The sequence below is a fragment of the Vidua macroura genome, chromosome 1 (genome assembly GCF_024509145.1).
Source record: "Vidua macroura isolate BioBank_ID:100142 chromosome 1, ASM2450914v1, whole genome shotgun sequence".
Lineage (NCBI taxonomy): Eukaryota > Metazoa > Chordata > Aves > Passeriformes > Viduidae > Vidua > Vidua macroura.
In genome coordinates, this window is record NC_071571.1 from 117,450,668 (window position 1) to 117,476,150 (window position 25,483).

General features: G+C 38.1%; 1 protein-coding gene across 1 annotated transcript in view; it reads left to right on the top strand.

Moving 5' to 3' along the window:
* Positions 1 to 25,483, top strand: part of CHD7 (chromodomain helicase DNA binding protein 7) — an 89,606-nt gene that overhangs the window by 8,630 nt on the left and 55,493 nt on the right. Inside the window, exon 2 of the mRNA XM_053978006.1 lies at positions 23,117 to 23,538. Coding sequence (XP_053833981.1) covers positions 23,117 to 23,538 — 422 coding nt within the window. The remainder of the gene's footprint in view (positions 1 to 23,116; positions 23,539 to 25,483) is intronic.

Sequence of the window (25,483 nt, forward strand, 5' to 3'; positions counted from 1 at the left end):
TCCTACCTTTTTGCTATGGATCCTTCTCCTGGAATTCTGTCCTGCTCTTTCTCATGGAATTTGAGGCATCCCTTTAGTTTAAGCTATCCTGTCCTTGCTTGTATCTTGAATGCAAGTGTCACTAACTTGCATAAGTGTTCTTTTCTTCTTCTGTGGAGTAAATTGACACTGTGGAGTGTCAGTTCCCACTCTGATGGGACACCATCACTTGGAAGTGTAATTTGTATCTTTTGTCTGTAGAAGTTTTCTAAGTTCAGTAAGCCAGTGCTTTTCACTTTTGAATTTTCAGATTTCAGTTCTTTTAACTGTATGATGATACATGTATTTTACTGGTGATAATGTAATCTGGATTTGGGGGCAAAAAACCAAACAGAACACTTGTTTAGTTGTTTTTTTTTTTTAGAGATGATATCTGTAAACATTTATAGACTTCTCAAAAGAGTTGTAAATTGTGGTAACTCAAGAGCAAGGTTTGACACGCTCGAGTGGTTAAAGCATCTGCTTGTACATCTATTCTTTTTAAATATTCTCAAGTTTGCCAGTGTGGTTTAAAGACAATGAAGCTACTTCTTGGGAGCTGGTAGGAGCAGAGTAGGAAGTGTGGGCAGAAAGCAATGATCAGGGAAAGGGCAGGGAAATGCTGAGCTGATCTGACAGAGCAGTGCTGAACAGTAGGAGCAGAGAGGAAATGGCCAACACCTGTGTTAAAATGGGGACAGAGAAGTTTAGGGAGTCACTCCACCTCTCTCTGCTTGAGTCACCTGTCTCTTGAGCCCTTGTCAGAGGCTGCCATTTGGTACAGTGGTGCCTGTTACTGCTCTTCACACTGCTTCAGGGTGTACCTTTGTGTCCCCCTGCTGTGGGCAAGCAGCCCACTGACAGGTCCAGCAAAGCTGTGTGAACTCAGTAACTCCCAATATCTAATCTGCTTTAGAAAAAAATCCCGCAAAACGTACAGATGAAGGTGGCTGTGGTCTGGGATACAGAACCTTTTCTGCTTTCTTGCATCAACCTGCCTGATCATTTGGTGAACAGCTTATCTGGCCAGGTTATGTTCCTGGCAGCTCTCCATTGTGTGACCACAAAATCACCCAAGTTGGTGGTGTAGGAGTGGGCATGCTTGCTGAGGTAGAATGGGGACTGCCTCTTCCTCTGGCAGTGAGCTTTCAAGCCCTTTAATACCTTTATACAGCTTGTGTTTTTATAATAGTACCTACCCTCAGTAACTAGCCCTTGAGTCCTCCCTCAAATTTTGATAAATTAAAACTTCCATTAGAAGTCTTGGAAGGCTTTGTCTTTATTGAATTAGTGACAAACAGGCCACATTGCAGCGTCTCCCAAATTCTCTCTTAATCCACACAAATATTAATGACTGATTTGATTTCAGGAGTGTTTTCTTTTTTGGAAACATGGGGCTGTTTTCCAACTAAAGCATTTGCAACTGTTTTGTTACTGAAGAGGTGAAAGAATATCCCCTCTTTACCAAAGAGCTTGGCACAATTTCATTTGGTGTGTGTCATACTGAGGATGCTTCCAGTGTCAGTGAATTGTCTTCTTTGAGTACTGAATGGGATTTTCTTTTTTTTGTTTTTTTTTCCTCAGCATAGAGAATTGTTTAAAAGCATAGCAAATTAGAAATAAAACTCAGATTAATTTTTTTTAGTCATCTTTGAGGAAACAGAACTGAGAGACAGCATGACTAAGTGATCTAAGTGTATGTTTGCTCTTTCCAGAGTTTATAAATAAGTATTTTTCATTTTACTGTACTTTATAGATTACGTACTTAGTTAGAATTTTCTCTGTTCCTGGCAAGATTGGTGTAGCCAACAATAGTGTTGCCTCTGTGTATGAAGAAGAACACAGAGATGATGGCCTTAAATTTTATAATTTATTCAAAACCAAAATTCATAAAACCCCCAATTTAAATTCCTACTCATGTCTCTGTTACTCTAAAATGTGCTACCTCTTTGCTCTTTGTCACTCCTTCCAGTATTACTCATGCTGTAGAGTGCAGCTCAAGAAGACCGAGATGACCAGTCTTAACAGTTAAAAGCAGAAAATCCCACTTTTTGTGTAGGAATTTGGTGGTTCTGGAGGTTAATGTGAGTAGTGCGGTTATACAAGATATGGAAGAAAAAAAGTGGATTTCTCTGATTTTTCACTCTTGGACTGGGAGGAATCTTTGTTCCTTTGCTTTTGTTGTTCCTCAGTATCGAGGATTGGGATGCAGCTCTTTCCTGTACTCCCCTCAGTGATTTTACTGTGTTAGCCAAGCTTAGGAGACAGCAGCTCTTGTTAGGGTGAGCAAGCACAAATATTAAGAACTTCTGGGAAGGGTTCATATTGCATGGGTTGCTGCTGTAGAAATTAAATGTTAAGAAATCACAGGCTGATAGAATGACTTGCATTGGAAGTGACCTTAAAGAGGATCTAGTTCCAACCACAAGCAGGGATGCTGTAGTGGGTTGACCCTGGGTGGATGCCTCCCACTGGATCAGGTTCCTCAGGTCCCCATCCAACCTGGCCTTGAATGTTTCTATGGGCATTCACAAGTTCTCTGTGCAACCTGTTCAGTGCTTCTGTACTGTCTTGAGGAAGGAATTTCTTCTTAACATCTAAATCCTCTCTTTTAGTTAAAACTATGCCTCTTTGCCCTGTCCCTATTTGCCTCTCTAAAAAGTTGCTCTTCTGCTTTTTTTTATAAATTCTGAATACTTTAAATACTGAAAGTCCACAATCTTAAGTTTCTAAAGTCATGATTTCTGAATCTTGGCAGGTTTCTATGGCATAGTATTAACCTTTTAATTTTGGAAAATTGCAAGTATTCGTCTTCATGAATGCAACACTTATTCTTCAGTTATGCAAACCCAAATGTACCACTGATATATTGGTATAACATTGTAGGAAGTGCCAAACATTTATTTAGGCTTCAACTTCCATTTTTTAATATTTATATTAAAATAGAAATTTGTCTATATTTTCTTAAATGTAATCTCTTGTTATTTTAGTCATAGAGGAAATTTTCGTGTTATACATGAGTTCCTAATAGGAATGTATACCCACTTACAGCAGACTTTTCTTACAACAGACTGAATAATTTAATTGGTTGAATCAGAAAAAAATAGTCCATATTAATTGTGTTAGTTAAGTTGTATTGTTATGTCTCTGTAACTCCCACAAACAAAATAATATGACCAGAGTGACTGAGAAGTTAATAGTTCCACAGATTTTTGGATGTAATTTTCCTGGAAGAGAAGAGAGGACTCATAACAAGCTTCATAACAAACTTTCTAATGTCTAGTAGTCAGTTTGAACTCTTGTTTTTTCCACTCTGCTTTTACATCTCCTTTCTCTCCAGATGGCCCTCATCCACTTGCATTCTGGTACTTCATATCTTTTTTGGCCCTGCAAGACGCTGATAAGTGTGATAATACTGTAATTTTCCTTACATGTGAGCACTGGATGATATGAAGTCCTTAATTTTATTTTTGGAAGAAATCTTTCTGTACCAGCCAATTGTTCCTAAATATAGTGGGAGGCTTATAATACACAGTACGTGTTTGAATTTAAAGCAACACCTTACCTTAAAAAGTTGACATCACAGTTTACTTGTACAACTGTGTAATACAGAGTCATCAAAACCGGGCTAAAACTTTGGGCATTGCAGTTGTTATTTGTATCTGTTTGCTAATGGGATCTTGCTGATATCTACTGGGGCAAGTATTGTCAGAGATGGACATTGGGACACATGCCTGCAATACTGGAAGTCTGCTTGGTTGTGTTTCTATATGTGGGCCTCCTTTGAAATACTTCAGGAAAACTTGTTGAAAATCAAATAATACCTAGGGTATTAGACTGGGATTGGGGGAATTTTTGCTGACTGACACAGGTTGGTTGGTTGGTGTCAGTATTGTCAGTGGTCCTGTTGGGTGTGTTTGAGGTGCTCTGCAGCAGTGGTTAGTTACTGCAGTTCCCTGCTGCTCTGTACAGCAACACCCAAAAATGTAACTCAGAAACTGTTGTGGCAGCCAGGGGTAAGTTAAAAGTGTTGCTTTAGACACAGCTCTGCAGCTGTGATATAACATTACTATATAACCCCAAATCTAGACCTGGTATTGCTGTAGGGATTTCTGATTTAAGATCTGCCTATAGGGATTTTTATATTTTACTATAGGTTGTGTAAAGAATGTCTGGAGCAAGAATACTAAAGATATTTGCACTAAAGATAAGGTGTTTTGTAGAAGAATGTTAATCATACTGATTGGAGAATCTAAATTAAGAGTTACCTCAGTTGGTGCTGCTAAATGAAGTAGGTTGTCCACAGAAAATGAAGTGTGGGATTTTTTGTGAGTTTTTTTTTTTTTTCTTGTTTTTGTTTTGATTTTGTGTGTGGGTTTTGGGGAGTTTTGTTTGTAGGTTTGTTTTTTTTTTCGCTTTGTTTTCCATGTTCCCGTCCTCCCTTCCAGTTCTAATGACACATTCTGATTTAATTATCAGTTCAGTTACTAGAGAAGTTGGGAAAGGCCTACATTTGACATGCCATAGCTAACATAGTCAAAGTCTATTTTCATTTGTTGCTGTGACTATAGAGTTTGAGAAGTATCTTGGGCTCTTTAACATAAGTGGATCTTAGCAGCAAATATAACATCAATGGATTTTTAGCAAGTCTGTGATTTCAAGCCCAGTTTGTCATATTGAAGTTAGTAAAATAGTGTGATGAAAAGGCCATGTGGAGAACTGCTGTCTTCCCACCCCAAAAGAAAAAGAGTTGATTACTGCTGATTACTTCTGGTTCTGTATCACATGTGTATCTGTTAACATTTATTTAAGTTGGTATTTCCAAACCATGGTCTGTTATACCTCTGAAGTCCCTTGCAGACTACTTTTATGTGGCCTGGGAAAGTTGATTAAGCAGAGCAGGTTTACATGATAAGCAGCAATTTGCATGTGGGAAGTTTATTAGGAGAAATACATGTCCACTACTAGAAGCTTGCAGATCGTGACAACAGAAAAAAAAAAAAGGAGAAGAGGGAAATTTGACAGAACAGAATTCTATGGTGTAACATAAATCTCACTTCTGATGGGATCTGCTCAGACTGGTGTCTGAAATGACAGTGGTTGCATCTCAGTGTAAAGCAAACTGCAGGGACCACCTGTCCCAGAACTGTGACCAGTACTGCTCAATGTCTTCATCAGTGACTTTGACAGGGAGATCAAGTGCACCCTTACCAAGTTTGTAGATGACACCAGGCTGGGTGCGGAGGTTGACGTACCTGAGGTCTAGGATGCCATCCAGAGAGAGCTGGACAAGCTGGAGGAGTGGGTCTGTGTGAACCTCATGAGGTTCAGCAAGTCCAAGTGCAAGCTGTTACACTTCCATCAGGGTGTCAATTACAGACTGGGTGTTAAAGGGATTGAGAGCAGCCCTGCTGAGAAGGACTAGAAGGTGCTGGTGGATGAAAGACTGCATGTGACCTGCCAAAATGTGCTGGCACCACAGAAAGCCAATTGTATCCTGGGCTACCCCAAAAGCAGTGAGGCCAGCAGGTCAAGGGAGGTGATTCTGTTGTTCTGCTCTGCTCTTGTGAGACCCCAGCTGGAGTGCAGCATCCAGCTCCAGGGTCTGTAGCACAGGGGAGACATAAATCTCTTGGAGTGAATTCAGAGAAGAGCACAAAGATCATCGGAGGTCTGGAATTCCTCTCCTGTGAGGAAAAGCTGAGAGAGTTGGGGTTGTTCAGCCTGGAGAAGAGGAGGCTCTGTAGAGATGTTAATGCAGTCCTTCAGTACTGCATTAAGGAGGGGCTTATAAGAAAGAAAGGTACAGACCTTTTAGCAGGTCTTGTTGTGATAGGACAAGGGGTAATTTTAAACTGAAAGAGGACTGGTCTAGATTAGATATAAGAAAGACTTTTTTTTTAATAGTAAGGGTGATAAAGCAATGTAACAGGTTCCCCAGAGCAGTGGTAGATGCCCTATCCCTGGAAATGTTCAATGTCAGGTTGAATAGGCAACCTGACTGAATTGAAGATGTCCCTGCTTATTGCAGGGGGATTGGACTAGGTTGCCTTTAAAGTCTTTTCTGACTCAAGCTATTTTATTATCTCTCCAGGAGGGCATTCTTTGTTGGCTCCTGATGGTGTATCCACACCTCACCTGAAAGTTATGGATTGTATAGTGCCACCTTTTATGGAAAGGCCATGAAAAGAGCAGTGTTATATTTGTTATGTGTTATATTTGCCTTTTGCTTTGAAGGGATCTGGACATAGCTGAGCCTTTTCTGGGGGGTTGTAAGATAGTGGGAAGTGTCAGCATGAAACCAAAGTTACCAGAGTTTGACAGGTCAGTATTAGTAAGCCACCTAGAGAAAGATGACTGTAGTCTGTGATATGTACCCTCCATATCTGTTAACTTCTTCCATCAGATGACCTTTGTGTAACTTGAATCAGTGGGAATTTGTTGGTGGGTCACACAAACACATCACTGTTTCCATTTCAAAGGGTGGAGCTATGCAGATGCTAACACGCCTGGGGTTATGGAGGTGACCACAAACCTCCTCTGTCTTCCACCTCCACCATCCTGGGCAAGCTCCTCCACATCTGCCTGGAGCTCTGCTCTGAGGCGTGCCTGCCTCAGAAGCCCTACCTTGAGTTAGCACTGCTTGTTTGTCATCTCCTGCACACTTTCTCGAATGTCAGCTTGACTTCTGTGGATTTACATGTCCTCAAAAAAGCCTTTGGGTGTCTTCTGTGTTACTTTGTCTTCTAATAGATCTAGAATATAACCTCTACAGCTTCAGTATGTGACTTCCTCCATTTAAAGGGTTTTTACTGACTATGTCTAATTAGATAATCAAAAATTCTCATGCAGAACTGTGGGGACTGCTACATAAAAAGCATACTAGCAGTGCATGTGAAAATGCCTACCTTGCTTCAATGCTAGAAAACCACTAGTTTATTTCTTGCAAGTTAAAAACACAGAATCACTTAAATCTTGATCAATGTCTTTTCCTTTTAAGTGAGAAATGTTCTGTGAGTTTAGCTGCTGAAGAGGTAGATGCTTGTATTCATAAATGAAGCAAAGAAAACATTGTGGGGGAGAAAATAAATATCCAAGAAAACTTGGATTGTAAGTAGTTGAAATATGATCTTGCTTTTCAGTTGTCTTGCTTTTTCGGTATCAACTGTGTAAGACTTACTACTAAGTGTAAAAGATAAAAGCTCTTGCTCCTTTCTGTCTCTTTTAAGTGTCTCTACATCAGTTTGTATCAAACTTAGCCTAAAACAAAACAGTTCTATAAAACATTCAGTTGCCCCAATGGGTGGAGATAGAAGAAGGGGTTCTGGATTATTGATTAACTAATCTGGAGAACCCTCAAAGCAGGGTGTGGATTTCTGGGCTGGGAGCTATGGGGTAATTTCTATGGAAAAGGTTCCTCTTAGTTTTTGAGGGAAGAATTTGTTCTACCTTCATTTATCCTCATTGATTCTGATCTCTTGTATTAGAGATGTGTGTAGGAAGCTCTTGAGGAAGAACAAGTTTTCCAACACAGCATAGAAAGAGGTGAAATTCTCTCAGGAGTCTTTTTAGTTGCAAAATTCTGGTTGGCAGGTTAAGACACAGGCCCAGCAACTGGATACTGGCTCCCTCCTGCACTAACCCACTCCTTACAAGTATATCACTAATACTGAAATGATGTAACTGCATAGATGAGCAAATTATGGATGACCAATAATTTAATAAATTGCATATTTCTGCTTTTCTCAAGTCTCTGTTGTCTGGAGTACTTGAAAATAAAAATGACTTCTGCATTGTTTGGGGAAAATTGTCCAAACCAGGGAATAGAAAAGTCATTGCAAAAGAACACTGGTACTGTGGCATCATTATTTAATAAGCAGCCCTTTCTAACAACAGCATTGTTGCATTTTATATGATAGTCATGATACAAAGACTATTACTTGTCAAAGAAAAAAATTTACAAAAACATACATTTGAAATCACAGAGTTTTTTTGGGGTTATCTCAGTAATCACATTCATAGCTGTGGTGACTTAAGGATATGTGTGATGTAAAGCTTATAAAACAGGTAATACTACGGGTTTTTTTCTGACTATTTTGGCCAGTGTAGTTATAAAAGCTTTTTGGGTAGCCAACCCCTTTTCTCAGGTTTGAAGATAAAATTTCTGTGACCAGGAACTTGTTTTACCAGCCCTATTAGTCTGTTTAATAGATGCTTTCTTCCCCTAGAAAATTAAACATAAATGTTTTTTCTAACCATATTTAACTCTTTTCTAGTTAAATATTCTAGTTTTCTTCACTAGTATGTTTGATGTTTGTCATATTCCAAATTGGATTTGTTAAAAATGCATTTATTTTTTAATGTAAACAAGATTTTGCTCTTGATTTTTACTGTTCCCAGTCATTTGTAAAGGTTGTCTGGGCCATTGAGTTGAGCTTCCAGCTGTCACATCTGCCATCTTATGAACTGCTTTTCTAAACCTGATCAAGGTCAAAGACCACTTGGCTTTTGATTCCAGTATTTCTGTTTTTTAAAATTCTTATCCAAATCAGATCAGTTTGAATGTTGGAACAGGAATCTGACTGTCCTAAATTTATGAGATGCCAGTTTCATACTGAATTTGCTCTGGTGTCAATTTTACCCATCTTAATTATTCTTTACTGTATTAGGATCTGTTAGTGTTTTGATAAATAGCAATCTATGTAATGTAAGTTAAATTCCCTTTGGACTTCTCCTTCAGGATAATCTGCAGTTGTACCTGAGGTGTAATTGTTGTTGATGTGGATTAGAATTTTGTGCAGTGTTGTACTCTGGCACAAATACTTCCCTAGGTTTACTGGAAGCAATCTTGAGAGGCAGTTGAATGTTTTAATTTTCTTTTCCTCATTGTACATCACACCAGTTGTTTACAGACAATCCTGTGGTTGAAGTACAAACAATTTTGGTCTTTAGCTACACAGTCTTAGATTTTTTTATGTAAGTATATATGAATTTTTAAAAATCAGGGGTAATAGAATGGCACAAAAATTACAAGTACTGAAATATTTCAAGTTTGGAAATGTTTATGAAATACTGATTAAACTTCAGAGGGCTCTACACTGATGGGCTTAATTTCTGTGTTAGTGTTTTGAAGTGAGGTGTCCACAGTTCTGAGGATCTCACTTAGAACTAGGATGGTGAGTAAGCATAAGGTGCTCTACTGCTAGGAGAGACATTCAGCTGTGTAATGCTTAAAGGACACCTTCCTTGGCAATAACATTTAAAAATACTAATTCCTCTTACTCATTTGTAATCCTCTTCCCACAGCTTGAGCTCAGGACTATAATGGAACCTATTATGGGGAAAAGGTCTATGACTCAGCCATTGAGCCATGCAAACTCTTGGCTTCTTTAATTGGCACCATTAAATCTTTAGTAGTATGTCTCCCATAATATATCGGTGTCATTGGTATAAAATGCATCACTGCTGAAGATATATTGTACCTTTTGCTCTCTGATTTCTGTGACTTGATCAGCCATAGGTGTTTAAAGACTGGTTAATCAGACTTTTTTAGAATTACTGCTTAGCTATTTAGGAGTGTATTGAAAACAAAATGTAAGAGAGCCATTGCACAAATAATTACTTTCCAGGTTATTTTCCTTTTCTATTTAGACACAGGAGAGGGAAAAGGGAAAACTTGTCTTTTGCATTATGTTTTATCTACATAGAAGCTATTTAACTTGAAGACTGAGTATCTTCTACATGACAGGATGGGAGAAGTTAATTGAGCATATAACCAGGGGACAACTGGCTTGATGTAGTTGATTTTTTTTTCCCCTGTTGCAGGCTGGTTTTGGGGTTGGTTTGGCAGGTTTTTGATTGTGCTGATTTTTTTTGTACAATATTGGAAAGTGAGCATTGAAACAGCTGTAGTTTGGGAAGGGAGTAAGACATTATTAGAAACAATTTAAACATTGAAAGTTAAATGTTTGAGTACATATGTATATATTAGTAAATGCATATATATGAGGAGCAATAGCTGCTTTTAAATCTTCTTTTGTGGTTTTCCCACATTTTTAATATGGGACACTTAAAACGTTTCAGTATTTATGTTGGTGTAAGCATTAGTGGCTCTGAAAGAGGGGTGTGATGAGACCATTGGAAAACTGTAATTGTTTGTTACCATATGAGGAGTCTGCCCTGTGTCTCTAGTTGGCAAGAAGGTTTGGTTGTAACATTTATATATACTTTTTGAAAGTAAGTATCAAGAAAGAAGTAAGTGACAGAAAATGTTAAACTATGTTACTTAACACAAAAGTTATCTGATTGTGCTTGGGGAATGATGGCAAGCTGCAAAGCTTTAGTTAAAAAAGATCTGAAGTAGGACTGACACTGCATGTTCCTGATGCCAATAAAATAGGATGTAATCTGTGTATGTAACCTTTTGTGACAGAAGTAGCTTTTTAATTACTTTGGTTTTATTGTTTGAGGTATGGCCTGATAATTTGTTGACTGTATATTATTCAGTAAACCTGATAATGAATATCACTGAGTCCCTTGAACCAGGCAGACTCTTCCGACAAACAGTGCCTCTCTGCATATCTTTGTAAAAATAGCTAAATTGATGCCTCAGGTTTAAGCTTTCATATTTTTCAGATTCTGTACTGCTTTAGTGTGTAGATCTGTGCTTCAGATCAGGGGATAGTAGGCTCTCTTCACAGAGTAGGTAGACAAAACAATTCCTTCTCTAGCTTGGGACCAAGGACAACTGATCCAAATTTCAGGCCCAAGAGCATAAACAACATGGACTGAAGAGAAAAAAACAAGGATGGGATTTCATAATCTAAAGCTATAATTAGACAATTAACTCCAATAGGCTAATGACCAGAACTTATAAAAGTGAGAGACCCTATGACCTGTTGGACATTTTGTGACCATTTTGGGTTCATCATGGGTGTGGCCCTGGCTGGGCTCTTGCACTGCCCAAGGTGTATCCATTAAAGCTTTCTAATGAATACCTGCTTTATTCTTTAACTGTCCGGTCTCTGTTCTAGGTCAGTCTTCACACGGCATCAAAACTTCACCAACCACTAATTCATTCATCATCTTAAGTCTCCTATAGTGTGTATTCTCCATTTTACATATGAGTAAACCAGTACAGAGGGATAGGGAATTGCCTGAGGCAAGAGTGATAGTAATGGGATTTGGACTACTTTGTGTGTGTAATGCTGGGCTGTATTGCCCTGAAGCTGAAGCCAGTAGTTATCCACGTAGGTGCTTTCTTGCAGTCACCATTGAGCAGTTTTCGAGAAGGTCCATGGCAAGTCCTTTGCTGGAAACCCCTTAGTAAGAAATGAGTATGTAATTTAAAAGAAAAGGGAAAAACAAAACCCAACAAAACAAAAGCCCATCTAGGGGAAAAAAAAAAGTATCACAATGAGTTGAGGCTGGTAGGAAGAAGTAACTTATCTTTCCTGACGTTCACTGCTTTCATCACTTGTCATAGTCTTTCCCAAGGTAACATGAGTCTTTTCTTCAGGATAATGTCATAATCATTTAGATCTGATTTAATCTAGAAGTCTCATCCATCCTGTGAACTGCATAAGACAGCAGTTGTAGAATAACTAGGGAAGAGTCACACTGTAGGTTAGAGATATTACTGTAGAAAGTTAAGCAGTAGGGCATAAAATTCATTTAGTAACAACAATTATTCTTTGTTTTCTAGTATCTGAAATATTTAAATAATTTAGACTGTAATGTAAAAGAATAAAAATATGTTTATAATTTACAGAGTGTTTTCTTAGGGTTACAATGAACTTTAAGTATTAATCTTTTCAAGACAAAATTGCATATTTGCTGTTCCACTTGCAGGCTGACTTATTGGTCAGTGCCTGAAGAAAGGTTTTGAATTTCTGCTGGAGAGGAATAGTTTAATATTGGATAAAAATGGGTTAGAAAAGTAAATCCAACTTATTTGGGACATCTAATAGAAGTAAAAGTGGTGGTGGCAGTGGGATTTTGGAGTTTCTTTTTTTTTCTCATGATGTGGTATTTCTTTGTGATTAAGGAAATGGCGTTTAGACTGTCAAAACATAAAGTTATAGTTTTAGATTATGAATCTCCTAGTACTAAGTGTGCTCACCGTTACTATGAGATTGAAACAGCAGCAATTAAAATTTGAGATTTGGAGTAGACATAAAAAGTAGAGACAGCTTGATTGAGATACTGTGGATGTAATCTTGTGGTATCAGAAAACAATTATCAAATATGGTCTTTTGGGAGAAAATTCTGAAATGAGGCCCTTTTAATCAGAGGAAGTTAGCAAATGTAAAGATTAGAATCATTAAATAATAATAGGTTTAGAGTGGTTTAACTTTCTTTCTTTGGTGGTACCTTAGTATTTTACAGTATTAGAAGTCCATGTGATCACAGAATTCTGTGCTTTTTTAAATATGTAGCAGAAAAGACTTGAGTACAACTTGTCATCTCTTCCAGTCATCCAGATAAAATATCATTGAAGTGAACGTTTGTCAGCTCCAAACTGAAACCAAAGTATACTATCTGTGCTGGTAATGTTTCTTCTAATGCTTTCAGCTAATTTTTCTTCATCTGGTACATTCTTAACTGCAACATATCTTGGTGAAATTATAAAAATATCTTATTGCAAACCACGGAAAATTCAGAGTACTCTGTGATTTAATAAAAATACTTGGAGATGGTATTGTGGAAGTATCTTGGGACTTCAATGGACTAATGCAAATATGGACAGGAGTAAAAACTCAGGAGTTCTAGTCCTTTTCACATCTGTTGAAATCTTTAACATTTAAGGCCAATGCCCTTTCCTTGAACATCATATACATATTTATACCTTTGGGGAAAACTTGTTATTTCTTGGGGCGGGCAGATAGAGGAAGTGATAAAGTTCTCAGTAAAGACTCTCTATGAATTGCATCCTCTTTTCATCAGCCTTGTCATCTGATGCATGTTTGTCATTAAATTGTGACTGGTATATTTTTTATATATGCAGGCTTCTTAAACATGGATGTTTAACAAGAAGCTGATGGTAGGGAACTCTTAAAAGAAAAATGCTTGGCTTTTGTTTTCCTAGGTATATAAGGAAGGGTTAGGAAAGTGATAGAGAAGTTATATCTATTCCTACTGTATTGGAACAAACATAATATGCTAATAAATGTAACGGCCTAAAAATGAAAGCATTTTACTGGTGGTTGCTGCATCTTACTGTTTATGAATGTTTGGTGGTGTGCACTTCAGTTGCTGAAGAGCAACTCTGTCATGTCTATGACTGAGGACTTACTGGGCAGCTGTGACCCCTAGGCTGTCTCTGGGATGGCTTTCTCAGAGATGGGCTAGTCCTCTTGGAGACCCTTGCCTTAGAGTGCCCTCAGAAGAGGGGTGAGAGGTTGCCCTGGGGCAGATAAGAATGGCAAAACAGAGTGTGAATTACATCAGGAAGGCTGAAAGGACTGGCTGTGACTGGTGTCTTTCTAAAGTTTCCCAAGACTGGAAGACAAGCCCAGAAGAAAGGCCACTCAAGTGTGCATACACAAGCAGGTACAAGGACACCCTGAAGGCTGAGTTTGAGGACTTTTTCGTGCAGGCATGTTGTTATAAAGTACAGAGGCATGTAGTGGTGCCAAGTAATTAGACTGGGGCAATATGCAGTTATAGCCACATGGTGCCCATCTGCTCCCAGTGGATTTCCTTGCAGTCTGTTGCAGTTTGGTCCTTTTGCAGTCTATAACTTCCTCATGAAGGGAAGTGTAGGGAGGGGCACTCACTAATCCTTTTCTCCCTGGTGTCCAATAGGAGAACCTGAGGGAATGATATGAAGTTTTTTTTCAGGGGAGGTTTGGTTTGGATATTAGGAAAAAGATTTTTCCTCAGTGGTGGTTGGGCACTGGAACAGGCTCCCTGGAGGAGTGGTCACAGCCCCCAGCCTGACAGAGAAGCATTTGGATGTTTTCAGGGACATGATGTGACTCTTGGGGTGTCCTGTGCAGTGCCAGGAGTTGGACTTTGGTTATCCTTGTGGGTCTCTTCCAACCCAGGATATGCTATGATTCAGTGATTTATTGTTTAAAAGCATTAGTATTGTCCTTACAAATAATAAACTGGAGCTCACAGGATGTTGATCAGACAGGTGGACATTTCTCTCATTTGTATTTACTTGATCCTTAAGTGCTGCAGAGCACTTAAAATGTTTCCTGGGTTGCAGATCTTCAGCTTAATCTAATGAAAAAACCCACCCCAATCATACTGCCCGTCTCTCTATAGTTGTTCTTTCCTTAGACTAAAGTAAACTTTTTTATTATAAATAACAAGAAGATGAAGTGCACTTATTCTGAATTCAGATAAAGAATACTTTATTAGAGGTTTGGCAAATCAAAAAAGAAGTATTGCTTCTGACTTAACACATACACCTTGTATTTTAAATTTTTAATAGTATGTATTTGTCAAGTAAACATGCAATATAGTATCTTATTACCCATCACCTTATTTTTTTTTACATTTATAGCCTGTTAAATAAGTTTTCCTGTAACTCTTGGGTGTTAGAAGGGGTGGGGGGAAAAAAATACCAGAATAGAAACACTCTTGCTGTTGTGGTGTGCAATGCTATTACTGCTACTATTACTTGCAGCAGTGAAAGCACAGATGGAACTTTTTCAGTTGTCTGTGGTCAGAAGAACCAGCGCTTGTGCCACGTATGCTTGTCTTTGATTTTCTCATAAACCTGGTGCTGTGTGCTGCATGTCACTGTGATTTAAATTTGATAACAGAAGGATTATTGATACGAGTAGATATGATCTATTTAAGGTCCCTCTGAAAATGGTTCTCTGAGCAACTTTAGTCTTCTGTAGAAAAAGCAAAGTTTAGAGGGCATTTATTGCTTTTATTACTGTGGGCAGGCCCTAAGTGCTTAATATACCAAGTCAGCCAGGACTGGTTTGTTACATTTTCTTTTTCTGGGTAGGGAACAGAGTGTTTAGTGGAAATCATAGTTGGGACCACAGCATCATGAACTATGGTTATAGCAATACAGTGTGATGTAGGAACAGTTTACACTTCAGAGAGGATGGATCTCCATGCATTTAATGTTCATTAGGTGAATAGGGAGAATTCTGCTGGTAGAGAGAGGAGGCTGCATGTACAGGGCAGTACAGTTTTGTCTCTTCCCCCAGGACCTTGGATGTCAAATCATGGCTGTGCCCAAGAGAAGGAGGGTATTTGCATTTGACTGTTTTGGAGGAGCTGCTTTGCTTTCACAGTGAAGAAAAGGGGCTGTGGGGAACATGGAGGCAAGCACAAGAGCAACAATTCAGCCTGTATGTAGGCTAAAATGTTAGAGTGGTTTTAAGAATGCTAATTTATTTAATAATAGCAGTTTAATTATTACTGTTTTCGTTGAGTATGTGCGGATGTTTCTTCCCCTATATTACCCCTTTACTGGAGAAGTTGAAATATTGTACTAGATTTTCTGGATACTCATCCTGACACATTCTGTGTGACTTCCCTATCTTGCCTGGTGATGGGCAGCCTTGTCTTAGAGGGGTTGGAAAAGATTGTTGGTAAATCTCCTGGATATTCTCTAGTAAGCAGTAGGTATCTTGATAGCTGTGCCTGGGAATAACTTCACAGAGAGAATACACACATTTTAAAATACAAATGTTACATGGCAGAATCAAAGAACAATTAAGGTTGGAAAAGATCTTTAAGATCCTCAAGTCTGACTGTCAACAACTTGTGTGGTAAAACATGTTGGCATGTTCTGGCACATCTGCTTGATAGTGGAGCACGCGCAAAATGAAGTTTCCTTTTCCTATGGCCAGGCACGGAGGACAGACTTGAGGCGGACAAGCTGTCAACATGAGCAATAAGCTTTTATCAGTAGAATTCAGCACCTAATTGTCCCACCCTTTGTTATGTGTCTCTGCAGCTAGAGCTAGTAAAAACTTGCCAAAATCATGAGTCCTCAACCAGTCTATGTAGTGATGATGGAGAGTAGAGAGTCAGGCTGCTGTTGTGTAATACTTGGGACCTGCCCTGCTTGCATTAGGGGTAACCTTATACTGCTAAGTCAGTCTATATTGCAAAGTAATCTCTAGCAAAAAGAGTGTTAATAAAACATTTGTCTTGTTGACCATCACATCACACCTTGTGATTACATACAATCCTTGTGGAAGCTGTTGCAATGTCTTACATGAAGAGCCAATTTGGAGCACGCGTGCTTCATTACTGTAGGAGTGGGTCTGAGATTGCCTGGTCAACACTGATTCTGATCAATTCTGATCAATGGACAGCAACCTAGGACATCTCTTATGGGACAAGTTTGTTGTTTCTTGAGCTGTGAACAAATTGTCAGCACTCGTTGCATTAGCTAATATTCCATAGCTTAGTAATATATCTCACTTTTTCTTTGAACACAAAACACTACATATAATTGCTTAAAAATATAATGGGATGTTTGCTTTTTGGATGGCCACATTAGTATAATTCATCTTCTGTAATCTGTGTTTCTTCACAGAGTACACAACCAGTAAATAAATAATTCTATTGCTGTGCTGAGACTCAATTAAGAAACTCTTTTGCATAGCATGTTTTTATTCCTCTAAATACTGTTATTGGGTGATATTTTCAGCTCCACCAAATCAGAAATTGTAGCAGTTTTACAGTGGTAGAAAGGGCACTAAGATTGGTTTTAATCAGTTCCACTCCACTGTTAGGATAGTGTTGGCATCAGAATGATTTTTTTTTTTTTTTGATGCAGAATTTTTCAAAAAACTTTGGATCAGCAAGTCATAATTTGTTAAAAACAGTACAATTACAAGCAGGTTTCAAGGAGCAGTAATAGAGTGGGATGACTTAGAATAGTCTTAGATTATTCTGTTTTCTCATAAGACTTGATTAAGAAACAAAATGGTATTGCAGCAGCACTTCACTAAAACATTAACGTTTTTCATGCACAGTAGTTTTGTCTTGCCAGAAAGGTATTACTAGAACTTCTATTTTCTATACACTTTCATCTCTGTTCTGAACAGGTATGTCAAGAAATTTAGATTCTTTTTAAGCCTACTTTCATTCTCATGTGGTGTGATGTCCTTCCCTTTATTGCAGAGATCACTGACATCGTTTGGTGGTTTATAAATCCCAGTTGTCACTTTGGAACTACAATTTTCTTAGGAGGGTTTCTGAATTACTGAGATACCAGTTATTTCTAAACAGAATCATGTTCCCCAAAATATTTTAAGTATTTTCATATAGTACAGTAAAAGAAACATACACATCTTCAAGGTACTAGTTTCAAAGAAAAGGGAAGGTATCATCATTCACAATAAAGGAGAAGAAACTGATCAGTAAAACATATTTTTGAAACAATTACAGGTGTGAATGTAGTCTTGAGGATGTTTCTGAACTTCAACTAGTATAGAAAAAATACTGTACAGCTTTTGCTGAATATAGGTACTGGCATTTGGCCAGAGTTTAGGTGGTGGTGTTGATTCCTGTTTACTCTAAGGTTTTTACTGATATGTGAGCTCTGCATATGGACAATGTCAGGAAAGTATTTATGGAGGTCTAGAAAGGGTGACACGTTTCACACTGAGGGGGCACTAAGAGAGGCCTAATGCTGAAAGTATTCATAAGACAAGTTGAGAATTGCAGGGACAAAGCAATGTATAGAGACATGACTCAGAAACTTCCCAAATTAGTCAAGATGAGTAGTTCTTTCTAAATAATGCAGAGGGAGGATAAATCCTGTCATTAACCTTTGAAAGGAAGAATCATGGAGCAATTTGGTTGTGTGATGGCTTTTAACACCTTTTGGGCTGTCCCATCGGGAAGGATACAAATTCAAAATGAATGATCTCTGGCACTAGGTAGAGCTGCAGAAGCATGCTGTAGTGTGTGTTCAGTTTTCAAGGAATTTGCACAGGTTGCTATTTTAACTTCTCCATAGTGAAGGTGATAATTGAACAGGCTTGCAGTTGAGAATATTCTGCAATGATTTATCCAAAGTGAAATTATCCATTGTATGGAGATCATACCAAAGTGGTTTGTATTTTGAAGTCAGTGGGGACTGACTGAGCACTTGCTGTACTGTTAGATGACTTAGTAAACCAACATTCAAGAAAATTTAAATGAAGTGTTGTTGTTGTAGATCTTTATTTAAATGTGGAAAAGACCATGGAATCTGGAAATAATACTGACAAGGGAAATGAAAGTGTAGTTCTGGTAAAAAGTTGGGGTTTTTTTCAATTGTTTGTTGTTTGGTGCTGATGTTTAAATTTCACAAAGTTAGCTGAGTCACATCACATACTTTGCTGCTCTTGCTTCATACTTTGTAAAGCTCAATATTGGTTCCAGTTGCTGCTCTGTTAGGGAAGTGACACTCAGCTGCTTTCACTACAGTTGATTGTGGTTCAGTCCTTGTTCAAGCAACAGAAAAACTCTCCTCTTTAACCTCCCTCCCTGCCACTCACCCTTACTGGATTAATCCTACGTCTTGTCCATCTTGCTGCTTCACGTAACAGGCCTGGTTTGAGGCAGCTCTCTGTGCTTTGGGCTGGGGAGAATGAGCTTACACTCTGTATAAGTAAGCAGCTGTGAAACACAGGCAAATTGCTTTAATTTTTCAAGTCTTGGTGATACCTGTTTGGAAGCTCAAAAATAGATTTGAGTTCCAGAAATTTTGCAGCCTAGAATCCAACAATTCTATTTCTCTAATAGTATTTTCATTTTTTTTATTTCCTTGGGTGTTGTTGCTCTTGCTGACAATGCTGTATAGCCTGTTGTGCCACAAATTGTTTTAACACTTTGGAGTTCTTGAAGAATCTCTGTTTTTCTCTAATAAGCTGCAATCTTTAGGAGTGTCCTGCATTGTGATATTGCAGGTTAATAGCATTGATTAACTGTCAAGCAGTGGGAACTGATGAGAAAATGTCCATTGTAAAATTAAATGGAATTACTGAAGACTGTGCCATGCTGCTGGTTAGGGAGGTGACTAGCCCCAGTAGTCGCTGGTAGGAGTATTAATGTGAGCTCCAGGTTTTTTCACATGATTAAAACAGGCCATCTGTTCTTTGTTAAATGTTTACAAAAACAGCTTTTCTCTAAAAGATTTAAAGAGATGTGGGTCTAGTAAACACACCAATATTTTTGAGCACCTTTTTCACCTTATTTCAAATAATACCAAAAATAATTCTGCTGCAATATCAAATAGGATGAATAGCTATTTGTGTTTAATCTCCACTGGTTTCTTTCCCATGGAAGATTAAATTCTGTACGAACATACTAAATTATGGCTTTGTTACTACTAAAAGCAGCAGGATAAACAATTTCTGTGAAATATGCAGATATTTTTTTCAATCTTTTGATAAAAATTTGTAATATACATATTTTAAAAAATGCTATAAATGGAAAATGGGTTCTTTCACTAGAAATTGTGACCCTGTAACTACAGCTAATCCTTTCTAGATTTAAAGAAGTAGAACTATTTGAAATAATTCCCTGTGGTAGGCTTAATCTAATATTTATAGTGAAAGCCTGTTGTTCTTCCTTTTCTCCCTACTTAAGAAAGAGCAAACAACTGGTTTGGGGTAAGAAAATGCATCTTTCAAGCTGCTTCCAGTCTCTTCTCAGTAGATTTGTGCTGCTTCTACACAGCTTCACACTAGGGAGCAATGTGGGGTTGTCAGTTAGGGATAAACGGTTTTAGCATATTGCAGACGTACAGCCACAGACTTCCTAGAAAAAGAAAAGTATTCACTGCTCTTTCTTTGAAAGAGTGCTATAATTTAAAAAATCATGTATAAGTGGATTACAAAACGTGCCAAACTGCAAGGGGAGTGGCACGTGGCAAAAGTAATATATTTTCAAGTAATAGTAAATACAGCCTACAAAGACTAATTAGGGCAGAATTGTCTTTTTGTAACTGCAATGTTCCAGAGATTCTGAATTATATGAACCAAAACCATAGTATTATTATGCTTGGTAATGCACACAACTTGATCCTTTAAATAAAAGGCAGTAAGTTTGGGGGTTTTTAGTATTGTTTCAGGCATAATGTTTTAGTCCAGTGTATAGTCTTTAGTTGTTTTAGAGCCTGAGAATGACTCTTGTGGATAAGGTTTCTGAAAAGTAAGAATCTGAAATTTCACAAGGTGCTACAGTGTGGCAGCAATCGCTGCCATTCTCAGGGCCTTGCCTTCTGGCCAGACCTTATATTAAAACTGCAAATGTCAAGTCATGAAGGGCTGACACTGCTGTTGTGGAGATTGGAAAGCTTTGCTTTCAGATTTGCTTATGACTCTGCTGAAAGTTATTGTTCAGACTTAAACAAACAAAAACAACCCACAAGTCTTACTAAGGCAGCAAGGATTCATTTTTTTTTTTGAATACTGAAGCATTTATAAAATATAATATTGATTTCAGTGATGGTCACACCACTAATGAAGTTGCAATGTTGAAAATTTTGTAAAATTAAATATACATGCCATTACTGGATTTCTCGTGGTTTGTTATATTTGTTGGTTTGGCAGTTTCACATGCGTAAGAGGAAGAAAAATAAAACTACTGATTCTGACCTGTCCTAGAAAGTTGTGCCTTATACATAAGCTTCTAGGTAATTGTAAAAGTCTCTCTTAATATGGCAAACTAATAAAGTAGTGCCAAATTCAAGGTACTTGCTCAATACAAAATCTACAAATAATGGAAAGAAAACCCTGAAGTTCTTATGTGTCATATATAGCAGGTGAGCAGTATTTCAAAACAGGGTTGAGTATGGTAGGAGATGGCTCAGTGAAAAAATTGGTGAAACTTGTACTTGGACTTTCTGCAAAATGTAGGCTGCATGAGATACACTTCTGCATTATCTGCTATTTTGTATTGACTGTATGGCAAAAATACAGGTTAAAAGTGCTCTGAAAACTCAGGGATAAGAAGTACTTATAGATGATCTCAGTAATGTTCCTGTATTTTCCTGCCTAAAAATAATGGTTAGTACAAGCACATAACAGTCCAAGATACAGAGAATAAATTTTATTCTGTGTCATATAACAAATCTGAGACACTTAATTCTTTCAACCAAATTCGCAACCAATCAGAACATTTTAAAAGATCTCCATTTTATGTAATGTGTAATTGGACTGCAGAACTCATTGTTACTACTGACCTGGTGGGATAGTGTTTTCTATACAGATACCCAGTTTTTGTGAACTTGCCAGCACAGAGCTGTATGTGCCAGTGGTGACTACAGATTTCTAGAACAGGTGTTGATTCATACTTCACGATGCCTAGCATGAGATGGTCTTGAAGTGGGGCTGACTGATGCAGTGCTAATGCAATGAGTGCATGGGGTTTTCATTAGAGCTGCATTTCCACTGCAACTTAGAGCCTGTTGCTCTAAAAAGGATCTTAATAAACATGTGGAGGACAGAAGCAAGCACAAGTCACCCTTGGAAGTCCTTGGTTAATCCAAGAGATGAAGACCATCAGTCTGTCACTCATGCCTTCCCTCTTGTTCTGTCTCTTCCATGAAGAACTGTAGTGTGTAGCATGTACCATTCAGACCTCTCTCAGACAGCATTCTTGTCTTACCTTCCTGACAACCTTGCTCCTTTTGCTTCTGAGTATGAGAGTGTGTTCGGTGCACAGTGGGTCTATGTTACTGTGAAGAAATGGCAGAAGCAGTTAGGACTGCACTGGTTCAGTTTGTTTATATTCAGAAAATTGTATTAAGATCTAGGTGGCTGAAGTAGATTATCAGTATATGCCCATCAGTTCTCCTTATGCTCAGGATTGGTTTTGTAGCCATTCATTTGCATGCTTGCCACTTTTAAGCAAGTGTCATTGGAACAAAAAGTGGAGAAAAGGAAATGCAAAGAACATTACAGTTACACTGACACTGCTTTTCGTAGAAGTAAAATTATTATTTGTTATTAACTTTTCTTCTCCACAGTTCAACAAATCAAATATCTCAAATAGCTGTCCTTTTATACCATGATTAATCCACCTAGAGTCATCCTGATTTAATTTATAGGGAACAGAAAAGGAGGAGAAACAGAGAGAGAAAGAGGGTGGGTAAAATGATCTGACCATATATGTAGGTGCGAGAAAGGCATCAGTACAGTGTCATGCTATTACGTTTCTTCTAGAAAAGCACTGTTGTCCTGCATTTACAACCATGGGCAGGCAGACAGAAGCAGGCCAGAACTTTGATATGCTGCAGAGTCATGGTAGAGCTTAGATATTTTTGACTGCAGACTCATAGATCTTTGTGTAGAATAGAACCGTTGAAGTGAAAATAGTTGTCGATAGATCCAATATATTTTAGTCTAGGTATTTAACATTTGTGTAATTATGCATAGGTTTTCCTGTAGTTTGTAACTTTGGTGTAAACCTGATACACTACAGAGACTTTGACATAGGATGTTTATGCAGGTTCATAAGCACTTACTGTAGTTCTCTGCCCAGTCTGGAGCAGGAACAAATCTGTTTTGAGTACAAGCTGGAAGCAGTGAATCTTGGACGTAAAACGTAACCTTGTATTACATTTTCAAGTGGCTTAATCCTTCACTTGCTGATCAAAATATCTCCTGTCACAGATGAGCCAATGTAAATTGCCTTAATTAATTTTTTTATCAATATAGCCTGTGAACACACTTTTATTCTCCTTCAAATGTCTAGAAACAAACGTTAACAATTTTCTCCCCAAAGGACAAAATTCCAGTGCAGCTTAATAATTTTTAATAAGTTAATCATTCTACCAACAACTATTTTGTAATGTGTGAAACAACAATTGATTTTATTTTGCATTGACATGTTGAAGACTAAATATTTTCTATATTTCCACTTTGCACAAGCTTTAGAATAATTTTACCCTTGATATAACAAGAATCTCTGGTCATTTTGCTACTGTTCTGACTGCAAAAAGCTTTGTTCTTTATTGTATTACTTCGCAGTGTTTCAGATATACTGATTCTTGTTAGTAGGTTAATCTTGTGCTTAATATTTTCTCCCTCTGTTACCTCATGCTCCAAAAGAGCAAAGTTTTAGAAATCAAAGTTTCAGATCTCAAATTTTTATTTCTATTTATCTCTCTCAGCATTCTCCATCGGAACCCTTTTTAGAGAAACCAGTGCCGGATATGACTCAGGTTAGTGGACCGAATACCCAGCTAGTGAAAAGCGATGATTATCTGCCGTCAATTGAGCCGCAGCCACAGCAAAAGAAAAAGAAAAAGAAAAACAATCACATTGCTGCAGAAGGTCCCAGTAAAGGTTTTGGTAAGGAAGACTTTCCTGGGGGACTTGACAGCCAGAATCTAAGCAGAAACTCAGTGGATTGCTCCCAAGAAGACAAGAAGAAAAAGAAAAAGCCCAAGGCAAAAAAAGAACCGAAGGATCCTAAAGAACCCAAGGAAAAGAAGGAACCCAAGACCCCCAAAGTCCCTAAGACCCCTAAAGAGCCAAAGGAAAAGAAAGCAAAAAATACCACGCCAAAACCCAAGACCAGCAAAAAGGCTAGGTAAGTCAGGAAACTTGTATATGCAATAAGAGAAAAACAGTGTGTTTGTGGGATTTCTAGAGCATCTGTGCTAAATGGCGTGGGTGGAGAGGAAATCTTGTTTTGTCGTTTGCCTTATACCATCTACAACATCATGTTTTTGAGAAGCTTGGGCACATTTCTCTTGTTTGACTTTCCTGTTTATGGCTTCACAGTTATTTTAAGCAAGCTGGAAAGGCAGAAGGTTAGTTTTTCCTTTCAAGGCAGAAAAGTTTCTGGATGTGTTAGATTTCAAAAGTAACTCTTTCTCCTCTAATGCTCATCTGTTTTTGTGTGTGGTTTTTGTGTTAAGAAATTAAACTGCTTCGATATTAATGTAGGGTTTCAGAGATGAAGGCTGAGAGTAAAGTGGTTTGATGATGTTTTTTCCCTAAATAAAGAAGTTACGTACTTCACATTGTTGTATGCTGTGCAACCCTTACAGACACTGTTTTATGCTAACACAACTCATGGGCTCTAAGCTCTGCTGTTATAAAGGCATTTTTATATGGATATTGACGTGTCCTCACTGTAGGGATGATATTCATTTTCCTGTTTCACATAAAAACAATTTTCCTAGCAGAAAATCTTTGTGGCTAGACCAGATGGTTCAACCATGTTTCTTAACTGGATTTCTTAACTTGCCATTCAGCATCGTGTACCTTTATCAGGATAGGCTTAAAACGTTACAGAGTAGTACGAGAAAGAATAAACTGTCATTACACTTGAGTAAATATGTCATAGGTAATAACACAGATTCTTTCCTTGTCCCTCAAGTCCCTAAACACTGTGGTTATAAATGCCTACTTGGAAGAAAACTGAGACCACAAAGACATTAAAGCTCAATATTTTTTTTTCATTTGTACCTAGAATTTTTTACAACTGTTCTGAATTTGTTCCAAACATCTGAATCTGTTTTTCAAGATGTGGCTAGAGTTATAAAATATAACTTCCAGATGGAAGCACAGCCAGACTTGGTTAATCCAAATCAGTTTGCAAAATCCATTTGTATTAGGGTTTAAAAATTGCACTTAATGAATCAGCTTGGCATATATTCTACAAGACTAACTATTCATTGCTTAGGTTTGATACAGCTCTATAGCTAAATGAGGATGGGCAGTAAGATGTTATGTGATGCTTTAGCAAGACAGAAAAGTTTCTGTACTAGCAGAGATGATGTTTCTTGAAGAGTTTATAAACACTAGCTTGTAAAATCAAGTGTTTTTGTGCACAGGTTATATTAACTGATCAGTAAATTACTGTTGATCAGCCTGTCCCTATTGCAGCATTTACTTTGGCTGTGTACCAGACTGTCCTAAGGATTGGGTTTGCATACACAGCAGCAATTCACAGCTTACAAAATCTCTTAAGTTATATATCATCCAGTATGTCTTTTTGAAATGAAAGTACTGTATCAGCTAAAATAGCCTTTTCATAGAATCACAAAATGGTTGGGGTTGCAAGGGGCCCCTAAAGATCATGTAGTTCAACGCCCTTGCTAAAGCAGGCTCACCTATAGCAGGTTGCATGGGGTCCATCCAGGCAGGTTTTTAGTATCTCCAGGGAAGGAGACTCCACAGCGCCCGTGGGTAGCCTGTTCCAGTGCTCTGTCACCCTCAATGTAAAGTTTTTCTTTTTAGACAGATGGAACTTCTGTGTTTCACTTTGTACCCCATGTACTCCCATGTCCTGTCAGTGGGAACCTCTGAGCAGTGTCTGGCCCCACTGTTTCCACACCCGTCCTTAAGATACTTGTACATATTGGTAAGATTACTTCCCAGTCATCTCCAGGCTAAACAGGCAAAGCTTCCTCAGACTTTCCTCTAAAGACAGGTACTCCTGTTCCCTAGACTCACAGGTTTAAAGGCTGACCAGGCGACATCGTAAATGTTTCTGAGCATTTTCCAGATTTTTGCTGCCAAAAGTA